Source organism: Lissotriton vulgaris, chromosome 7 (genome assembly GCF_964263255.1).
Source record: "Lissotriton vulgaris chromosome 7, aLisVul1.2, whole genome shotgun sequence".
Lineage (NCBI taxonomy): Eukaryota > Metazoa > Chordata > Amphibia > Caudata > Salamandridae > Lissotriton > Lissotriton vulgaris.
The window spans coordinates 182,712,730-182,724,314 of record NC_141695.1 but is presented as its reverse complement, the minus strand read 5'-3'; the positions used below and the strand labels follow the sequence as shown (position 1 = coordinate 182,724,314).

Sequence of the window (11,585 nt, the reverse complement as noted above, 5' to 3'; positions counted from 1 at the left end):
GAATGTGTATCCTTAATTATTCTAATAGTATTTCATCTCCATTTTATCAGCCACTGTGTGAATCTTTATGTAAATAGTAAGAGAAGAAGAAAAAAAAATACCATATGGTGACAACTGCAATGCCAACCTTCATCTGTGCATGCAAAACAGGAAGCTGTTTAAATTTCCTTCCTTAACGTGAATTTGCCATGTGTGCTTTAAGTTCTTTGAATCTTGCGCAGCATCAAGCTTTTTTACCCCTCAAGGGTGCTCCATGTATGCCATGGAAGGAGTGGAAAGAGTATTTTACAAATTATATAGAAACTGTTGAGGATGAGGACTTCACTGCTGAAAAGAAAAAGATAGTGCTCTTGTACTGTTTAGGTCCTCGGGGTCTCAAAACTTACAACAACATTGAAAAAAAAATGAGAGAAGGCAATAATGTTTATCAACACGCTTTAGATGACCTGGATGCTCATTTCTCACCTATAGTATGTGTTGCTGTTGACCGTTACAAATTTTCCAGAAGATAACAGGGCAAAGATGAGAGCATTGATGATTATGTCGCGGCCAAAACAATTTGGCTTTAACCTGTAGATTTGGTCAATTGCAAGAAGAATTTGTTCGTGATCAAATTATCATGCATGCTAGCAACCCTAACATCCAAGACAAACTTTTGGGTGAACGGATAATCTTCCTTAAAAGAAGTTGTCGCTCTGGTTAAAAAAGCAGAACTTACCGGCAGATGTGCCAAAGCAGTTTTGGATGAACCAGTTGTTGTCAAAGTTATACATTCATCAAATGCTAACAAACTGAGACAAAAGGTCAACAGTAAGGAAGTTGCGCATGATTATCACAAGAAAGGTGTACCTTACAAATCCAAACACAGAAGTGAGAAGAGCCACAGCATAAAATACAAAGATCTCCCTGAACTCAAATGGTTTTGATGTGGTTCTCCTAACCAATTAGCTGATTCCACGAAATGCCCTGCCAGACATCAGAAACGCATGTCATGTGGTTTGACAGGTCACATTGCTAAGGCTTGCAATAGGGGATTTTTTAAACATAGCAAACATGTCAAACACATTTAAGAAGAGAGTGACTCTTCGGAAGAAAATTCAGAGTACTCAGACTCTGATAGCATCAACTACGTATTCTACATTGAATATGACGTATTGGAGCTCACACCCACTAAGAAAAAGAAACCCATGTGTGATGTGAAATTGGGTGGGGTAATTGTGAACTTAATGGCTGATTCTGGCTCTCCTTTCACGATCATCAATGAGAATGTATGGAAACAACTGCTCACTAACAAAATTCGTACATCACTAGAAAAATCCAATATCATTGCTAGAAGTTACACTGACAAAAACATTGAATTTTTAGGAACACGTGAATTAGAATTAGAATTCAAAAACAGGAAAGCATGTTGTAAACTTTTTGTGGCTAAGAAGGGACCTTCGGTACTTGGTTGGAGCGATCAAGCCAATCTGGGAATTATCCTCAACCCAAACAGTGCAGATCCTGTTTTGTCTGTTGATGAGTCATGTAAGAATACCATTCACAAAGACTTTCCAGAAGTGTTCTCCGGTAAAGTTGGTCTCCTTAACAGTTTTGAACATAAAATAGAACTACAAGACTCGGCCGTGCCATGTATTCACAAGGTAAAACACTTACCAGTATCTGTAAGAAATGATGTTCAAGTTGAACTGAATAGACTGGTCAATGATGGAATATTTGAGGAGGTTGAGTCTGCGGAGTGGGTTTCTCCCTTGGTGGTGGTCAAACGTCCCAATGGGAAAAATTAGACTTTGCATTGACCTTAGGGACCTTAACAAAAACATTATTGTTGATCAGTATCCACTACCTTGTATTTGTGAAATGTTCAATGCCACCAATGATATGTGTGTATTTTCCATTATTGATTTAAAATCCGCGCATCACCAAATACCCCTAGATGTGGACAGCAAGAAATACACCACATGCATTACCCCATTTGGTTGTTACCATTTCACCAGGGTACCGTTTGCGTTAGCCTCGGCCGCAGTGCTTTTCCAAAGGGTCATGACTTCCATCTTTGAGGGCTTTGATGGTATCCGGTTTTTCTAAGACGATATCTTGGTCATGGGCAGCAATCAACTGGAACATGACATACGCTTAAAGCAAGTTTTTAACAAACTGAAAATGCATGGTCTTACTGTTGAATTAGAAAAATGTAAAATATCTCAGGGCAAAGTGGTTTAGTTGGAGCACACTATTAGCCACGATGGTATCAAACCAAAACAAGGTTTGGTAGATACCATTCTCAATGCTGCCTGCCCATCTAGCAAAGATGATGTTAGAGCCTTTCTCAGATTAACTGAGTATTACTCCAAATTCATAAGAAATTTTTCTGAAAAAAATGTACAGTCTAAGACAATTACTAAAAAATAAAACAAAATTTGTATGGTCCACGGAATGTCATAACACCTCTGAGACAATAAAAAAAGACATCGGCTAAGCACCCTTCCTCAAAGGATTTGTTTCCAGAGCTGAAATCTATGTAACAACTGATACCAGCAACAAAGGATTGGGTGCTGTGTTAGCGCAGAAGGATAATTCAAACCAAGAATGGGTTGTGGCCTTTGCCTCAAGATCACTCACCCCTGCTGAGGAGAAATACTCTGTAATAGAATGTGAGATGCTAGCCTGTTCATGGGCGCTCAATTATTTCAGAGCATACATATGGGGATACAATATACATCTTCGCACGGACCACAAACCCTTAATTAAAATCTTATCTGCCTCTGGTCTGCAAAATGCTTAACCACGACTAAGTAAAATGTCAATCAAATTGTTGGATTACAACTACACAGCTGAATATTGGCCGGGGATCAAGAACAAAGTTGCAGATTTCCTCAGCAAACTACCCCTGCCACACAATGAAAATATGGATACAATTGAGGATGATGAAAAAGTGGCTTTGCTCTTTAACACGAATTTTGATGGAATTTCTGCAGGAGAATGGGAGAATCACATGTCTCAGGATTCAACACTTAAAGACGTATGTAAACTTGTCAACACCACTTGGCCAGAGAAACGCCATCTTCATGACAATGTCAAAGTTTATTGGAAAATAAGAAATGAACTCAGTTGTGAAAACGGTGTGTTATATAGAATCGGCTAGGCAATAGCCCCCATCACACTCGGAGACAACATTCTAAAACTTTGCCACATAGGTCACCTGGGCATTACAAAGACAAAGCAGAGAGTCAGAACCTGTTACTGGTGGCCCGGTATTGACAAGCAAATTGAAATCCTGATAAGAAACTGTGTAGAATGCAGTGATTCAGATAAAATCCTCAAAACATCCAAAGTGTCCCTTTCTCCACTTCAACCCCCCCTTAATGGCATGGGAAAAATTAGGCCTGGACATTGCTGGACCAATTGAAGGACATGTCGGAGGGATCAAGTACATTTTGGTGGTCATTGATCACTTCTCAAAATGGCAGGAAATAGAAATTGTTTCTGAAATAGACAGCTCTACAGTCATATCCTTCCTGGATAAATTGTTCTTAAGTAAAGGTTTACCCAAATTTGTTCTCACAGACAATGGTTCACAATTGTGCTCAGTGTCGTTCAAATCATTCCTCGAAAGGAATTGTATCACCCACCACACTACCTCATTATACCATCCTGAAGATAATGGCCTCACTGAACGTTTAAACTGTGTCCTAAAGGGACACACACAATTGTCAAGAAATGCTAACCTTAACCGGGAAGAAGAAGTATTCAAACTCATCTGGGCCTTTAGGATTTCTCCTTGTGCCAGCACTCGCAATGCACCTTTTGTTCTCATGAGAAGCAGACAGCCCCTGAGTATAGACCTAGGATGATGCCTACATCAAAACAACTTGAATGGTCACCAGACATCATCAGGAATAACATAATCAAGGCGCAAAAATACTACAAAGAATGGTATGACTCAAAACACGGCGCAAAAGAGCACTCATTTAAGGTAGTGGATCTTGTAAAAGTTTGTTTAGAAAAAAAAGTAAGAAAAGGAGAAAGCAGATTCACCACTCCTTTTCACATCAATGAACTTTATAACAACGCTGCAAGGCTCAGCGATGGGAAAGTGTGGCACATGAGTAGATTGGCCAGATATCATCATGGAGGAAATGTACCCAACCAATTGCAACCTAGTGTGTATGGCAAAGATCTGTAGGTTGATGTTGATAAGACCAGTTCTGAACAAGGTTGCATGCCCAGTAATGAGACTTCATATAATATCCCACCTGTCACTGACTTTGCTGATTGTCACTCATCAGACCAGTCAGTTGATGTCAGTCCTCACACTCCGATACCAAGGCGGAGTTGTTACGGCGACTCACACTCTGACTCTGAAGCCATGTCTGACAATTATAGCTTCAGTGGTAGGACTGGCAGAACCAGTAATGATCCTCACTCCGACACCGAAAGTGTTCCTGATCCTCACTTTGTCACGGGGAGATTTGGGACAGCCATTCATAAGCCGAAACGTTATGAAGACTTTGTGTTTGACTAAAGGTTCATAGTTTTATCCACATGACTGTTTGTATACCACAGAATGTAGTTACTAGTCAAAACTCTCAAGAGAGGAAGATGTGTTATATCCCAGTTCTGTACTTCCTCGTGCCCCCGTGTGTGACGACAACCAGTCACCTCTCCTGAGCGAGAGCACCCATTGTCACCATACCCCTTTCCATTGGTTATCAACGTTCCACCCTTCCTTCTGTTCCACTCCAACTGCCTAACTGTCATTCCAGTGATGACCTTCCTGACCCACGCACCGCACTAGATGTGGGGCGGTTCATGAACAAACCTGTTCTTGATTTCTACTTCTGTGTACCAGTAATTTACTTTCTACATATCTCCCACCTTTTTTCAAAAGCTCACTCCCAAGTAGTATTGCAGTGAGAGTGAGCATCAACGCTCCCTGTGGCGGCTTCTAGGGTAGGATGCGGGCTTTGCTCCGGCAGCTCTCCTTTCCAGGGCTAAGTATTTCTGTGGACGGAACAAATGCGCTCGTTTAGTTCTTGTGCCTCATGTTTACTATAAAACAAGGAAGTATGTTTTATTTCTTCTGTTTATTATTGGAAACATTGCATTTAGCAATATGTTTCACAACACAAGCTGCAAAGTGGTGATATCTCTGCACAAAAAGGGGTGTGTATTACAAGGTAAGTGTTTGGAACAAGAATGGGGGTACATGGGTGGACATATAATCATGATGCACAAAGGAAACAGTTCTCAGATGCTAAGCATATTTTAATTTGGATATTCTTCATGCCATTTTATTTTTCTTACATCCACAAGGTACCAAATAAACACGAGGCTCTAGATTTCAATGCAAATAAAATTCCGACCTAAGCCGTAAATAAGAAATGACTGGCAGTTAGAGATGTAGACAATGGGGTATAAATGAGCGACTTCTGCCAATATCCGTCAATTAACTGGCATTGTGAGTTTCTAGGTCCTGAAACTCACATGAATAAAGATTTCTCTCCGATACCAATTGGCAGAACCTTGTGGACCCTTTCTCATACATTAGGAATCTTTCTCATACATTAGGAATGGAAAATGCTATATGTGCATAGGATCTAAAGATATTTTTTTACAGCAGTCATGTATTCAGGATCTGCAGCCCTTATGTAGCGAATCGTCAACCTGATGGGAAGACATTTCTAATTTCAATGGTAAAGAGATGAGTGGCTATTGTAAATGCTTGGAACACACACACAATCATAACTGTACAAATCGAAAATAAACAAACATCTTGGTGTTCAGAGGCTGAGAACTTGAGTGTTTTTCTCATCTATGGTTGAAATGTATCGCTTCCTCCTATTTCTAATGAGTGTGCAATGTATGTGGCCCAATAGTCAAGCTCTTTTAGAGTATTAAAAGAATTGTGTGTAGGAGGCTGGCTTAGTATATGGTGCTCACTTATGTAAGTGTTGCACGCTGAATTATTCCAGACGACTCTTATGGTGATTTTAGTAGTCTTAGACAAACTTAGAAAGCTCTCTAAGTTATAGCTGTAGAGAGCAGCCTTCAGGCTTAGCCCAGAAGGAGTGTAAAGCAGCTTGTTTTACCAGAATTAATGATTTAGTGTTGGGTAAGTGAAATGAACTACACAGTGTAGTTGTAAAAATATGTATTTATTATAAACACTCACTAACACATTGCAATATCTCCTACCTGGAGATATACCCACAATACACACAATAGTTTGGCAATCAAACATGTAAGTAGCACAAATACAACGTGGTCTCCAGGGATACCAAATCGTATACCACTAAAGTGGAATGCGAACAAAGAACCGTATACTACTAAAGTGGAGTGCGATCCAAGACTTAAGTTAAGACAGGACCCTGAAGATGTAGAAGAGCAGGCGACACATAGAAACCCTGGGAACCAGGATACCTACACCAGGGAAGCGGGTGCATAGGTGCGAAGAGACGTCAGAAACCTCCGTAGACCACAATGGAGGATTTGAGTGAAGATGCCCCTGGCGAAGTAGGTGAAAAAGTCAGTTGGAACCCAAAGGTGGATTTAAAATGAGAGGTACCTGCAAGCATAGGGAACAGAGTCTATGCTACTCCAGAGTGACCTGGAGGCAAGGAAGACAAAATGGCCACTGATGTCGGGGATGCAGGAGATTTGATGGTGCCTTTGGAGCTGCAGCTGTGCGGACATGGTGATGCTGTGGAAGACCAGGACCCCTTTTCGTGCTGCCCCACGTCGGATGTCAAAAGCCAGGGGACAGTGTCTGCTGCGAACACCAACAGGCCTTGGTAACGGCAGCAAATGTTGTATGCCAAATAGGTGTGGTGTCGAAACCAGCAAGGTCCACGTAACTTACCACAAGCATGTAAGTCAGAGCAGGGAGCCCACTGGAGCCAAAGAAGACACTCAAGATGACCCACGGGCTGAAGGAGTCATAAGAGGACCTCGAGCAGCTCACCAAATTATGAAGGCCCACTGTGCAGAGGATGCGGTGCAGGTGAAGATCTTGGTTACAGGAGATGCTGGAGCTTCATGGAGCCTAGAGATCTCTGGTGAAGAGAGTCAACAAGCCTTTGAAACAGCAAGTAGACACGGTGCACAGGGAACTGCACCAGCAGTTCCGACGAGGGATACTGACTTCAAACTTGCAGTGAAGACAGTACAGGCCTCAAGTGAGTTGCAGAGCCACCACCTGTGTTGCTGAACCTTTCTGAGTCTTAGCTCAGGAACAGCAGATTGGTCAGCTTTTTTGCGGTGCCTGCAGATGCAGCGAAGTGACTTCTTCACTTCAAGGGAGATTCCTTTGGGTCTCTTGGATGTCCACTGGCCTGTAGAAGAACCTGCATTGATCACAGGCCGAGACAATGTAGTAGACTGGCAGGATGACAATACCAGGAGCAGCAGGAGTCTTCCCGGTTTCCGTCTCAGCTTCCCTACTCTGCACACCTTTAGGAAGAGCCTCAACTCAAGACCTGGCTTTTCAGCTAACTCAGAGCTGCAACACCCCCTCCAGACCCTCAAAGGTGAGTAGGGTGCTTGAAACTTCCTGATTGATTGATTGAAAGCAAGGTCCAGTGAAGTCCAAAGTGCCCAGCTGATTAAAGATGAAGTGGGTTTGTGTCTGAATCTTGTCCAATGGCGAATCTTAGGAACCACCCACAGTTAAGCCCTTAAGTACCCTAAGGAAAGGGTTGGAACAATTCAGGGTTACTCCCACAGGAGGGGCTGGACAGTGGGGAGGATACTCCCATGTCCTTTGTCCAGTTTCACGCCAGAGTGGTAGTCAACGGCTCCCTGAACTGATTCCAACTGGAGTATGCAAGGAGAGTACCAAATGTTCCCTTCAATGCAATCTAGTGGCACAGGAATGCTCTCCCACCCTCTCCCAATAGACTACATCCTGTTGGTGAGGGGGTAACACCTCCCTGTGACAGGAAACCTATTTTCCGGCCTTCCCTGCTTGAGCTTGGCTCAGCTGCAGGATGGGCAGAATCGTGTCTCTGTTCGGCAGCAGACATAGTATGCTGGCAAAGCCTAAACAACTGGAACCGGGAGCTTTACAGTGCATGGAATCATACCTCCAACATTGTTTATGGTCTCCCATGGGTGGAATAATACATGCTTTATCCCATTGGGGACCCCTGATGTACCTATGCCCTGGGCACCTTAGAACCATATACTAGGGACTAACAAGGGTACATCAGCAGCCAATCTAGGGTGTACCTAAGTACCCTCCATGTCCAGAATAAAATGTGCACTTTCTGAACAATTATTTCAGAGACTTAGCTATACCTAGTACAGCTTTACCTTTTCACCATCTGCAGTGCTATCTCGTGGTTGAAAGTATGAATGCATCTAGAGTAAGAGAAGATTTAGTGCCTCCTAGCAACCTCACGTTTGATTACTTAACAAGGAGCACATAATTAGTTAGTGGCATGGAACATCAGGGCAACGCATTATCTGTTCCGCTATGGATTAATAGCAGCATGCATGTAAGGGACAGATTCTGCAAATATAAGGATATAACTCCATGAGAATGTATTTATCACTTCTTATTACATTGAGTCAATTAAGAAATAGTGGGCGGAGTCGCACAACTTTCCTTCCACCACTGAATCCTCACTTATGGTGAGGGCCTGAACATGGATCATCAGCTTAGTAAATTATTCCTCACACATGCATATTGTAAGAAGGAGGGTGGGTTCCTTATAGAGCTTCTTCGGAATGTAGTGTTCATGGTACGTCCATTCAAATAGCGGAAACCTAGCAAAAGGGCACTACAGCGCTTAACATCAGGCTCCACCAAATTAAAAATTGTTTCTATTGTAGGCACAGGAAGATGAATTTATTTGCCTAGAATCACAAGTAGCTGCTCCAAAGCCAGGATTTGATACTGGTGCCTTCATGTTCTAAAGTCGACAGCTTTAGTCACCAGGCCACAGCACCTCTGGGTGAGTGTTTTAATGTGGACAATAGGGAGTGGTAGGTAGGCTCCTAACACCAGCAACAAGGCCAACATGATGCTGGGTCCCTGGCTCACCTTTTGGAAGTTGACACCAAGCAAAGAGGCTTAACGTAGGAGACAGGCATGTAAAGCATTTAAATACACCAATACAGTGAATAATTAAGACACAATACACCATAAAAATCCCACATTAATTTATAAAAATAGGAAATATAAAAATCCAATGTAGGGAAACAGAGATATGAATTTTCAAGAAATAAACACTTTCTAGTGCTTAAAAAACAATAGTGCCACTTCTGGACATCAGTTTGCACTTGACCAGGACAAAGTCAAAGTTTGAGGCAGACCTTGACGGAGCGCAGCTCGGATACCCCAAGTGGTAGGCCTTTGTCAAAATTTTAAGTTCTGACTGCAAAACCTTTCTGGAGCTTTCTCCACCAAGGGCCTCGCTGCTCTCCACCAGTCTGCATTTGGTGAGGGTTCGCAGGCTTAACTTTCAGGGAGCACCCAGTCAAACTATGGAAGTCAGACCTCCGGATCTCTTCAGGAAGACGAATCTGGAATCTGGGTATGGTCATAGCTGAAGGTGGCCGGCTTGTCTCTCGCGGTCGGGTTGGTCAACTCTTGGAGTTTTTTTCCCAAAAGTTTCCCAAACTTCTGGAGGTCCTTCTAGGAGGTCTCCTGGTGGTTTTGAACTGTCCAAAACACAAATCCATGTGTCTGAAATCTCCTAGATTGTCTTTAGTAGGCCTGGGCTTCATTTCCCACAATGTACTTATCAACCGCTTAAAACTCTGCTGGAGGCACTCCAGGGTGGGGGCTCTGGCTAGAAAAGGGTCAGTTAAGCTCTGTTAACCTGTTCCTGCAGGAAGTCCACTCCGTACTACTTCTTGATGCATGGCAAAGTCCTCAGAGTTGTAGTCCCAGATAGCGCAGCAGGCACAGTCTTCACAAGGCCGGCCCATGGGTGCAGATCAGGTTTCCAGCCAGGCAATTTAGATTTTTCTGAGCCTGGTGGGCAGAAAATCTGAATTTCATTAAAGACAAGGAGGCTAAGATTATGCAATACCCTATTTTTGCTAGCTCACAGAAGCAACAATTGAAGAATATAGAACTTCAAGGAACATTCTAACAAGGTATAAAGTCTCCCCCACACGCAGCCTTCTTCCTTGTTCCAGCTCTGCGAACAAGATAGCTTCAAAGAAACTTAAATTCGGTGGATAACAGTTCACTAGTAGTAATCCCAAACAGAGGTAACTTCTTATTCTGAAAGAAAACCAAATAATGTAGATAATAACTGACATAATATTTTTAATACCACTGCTGGGTAACAATGTTATATGGAGGGAAAGGCTTAGCCTCCATGTCCTTAATAAAATCCAGATTTTCTACCCACCTAGATTGAACAACCAACATTTTATAGCATGACACTGAGTTTGTGATTGTTCTAAAATAACAATTCTTAAGCAACTTTCATTGGACCAATCTGCTGCCCTAAGAACATCCATTTGACACTCAATCATGACTTGCTAGGGTAGGTGAAGAAATGGCTCTATGAGGGCTAGTATGGGGAATCAACAATTTGCCTGCATTTCCTCTCAAACTCTCAATTCTCTCATATTCTTTCAAGCCATTCACTATGCAAAGTCTCTTGTTCTCAAAATAGAAACATACTCCTTCCGGTTGATACGCCCTACTAGTGACATCTAAGACCTTCATGACTGAGGTCTGCCTAAAAGACCAAGGCAGAGTAAGACAGTAAGTTTATAGGAGATGCGTTTGAGAGACAAATTAGAGTTCTCACCCCAACTAGCTAAGACCCATTGGATATTAACATCCCACAATGCAGTGCATTTTGCAGTGTGAGGGCTCAGGAACCAAATACTCTGATATAGCTGATCTGTAAACATTAACTGCTCTATAGACTAGACCTAAGTTAATTAATTCACATAGGTAATTGATTACATGCGCTAGATCAGTTGAAACAGGATTGCGACTCCATTGAAGACACAAACAAACACATTTCTTCCAAACCAATCAATATGTTTTCTTTGTTCCAGATACCCATGTCTCAGATATGAGTAGGAAAGCATCTGATGAAAGGCCTGGGATTTGATACTGGCTTCTGAAATTTTCCAGGCCATCACTACCAGTAGTCCTTGCTTTACGAGAGGGTGTGACTCTTCTTTTGTGCTTAGGATTGCATCCTTGAATATTGGTATTAAGATAGGGAAACCATAGTAATTTCCAGCATGAATGGGAACCATGCCTGTGACCGCCAAAGGGATTTTATCACCACCATGAGGGAAACCATAAGGTGCTAAATCCCTCCAATCCTGGAAGAGCGCATCTACCGCCAAAGCCTGAGGGCGCAGCCTCCAGTTGAAAAATAAACTTGTCAGCTGCATTTCCAGTGTGTTTGCAAAGAGATATGCCCCTAGGGGCCCCAAATTCACTTGAATAATCAGCAATATGTCCCTGTCTAATCTCCAATTGCTTGAAATTACTAGAGAACTGATTTTTTCCACACCATTGCTTAACCCAGGAATGTGTTCTGCCACAACCGAGAATCTGCTTGGAATGCTGGTCCCACATGTTGTTGACATACCTCACT

At 42.4% G+C, this 11,585-nt stretch overlaps 1 protein-coding gene across 1 annotated transcript in view; it reads right to left on the bottom strand.

Moving 5' to 3' along the window:
* Positions 1-2,010: 2,010 nt before the first annotated feature.
* The window catches only part of LOC147701146 (uncharacterized), a 122,870-nt gene continuing 113,295 nt past the window's right edge, over positions 2,011-11,585 (bottom strand). Inside the window, exon 8 of the mRNA XM_086929312.1 lies at positions 2,011-2,118. Within this exon, the coding sequence (XP_086785438.1) occupies positions 2,011-2,118 (108 nt within the window). The remainder of the gene's footprint in view (positions 2,119-11,585) is intronic.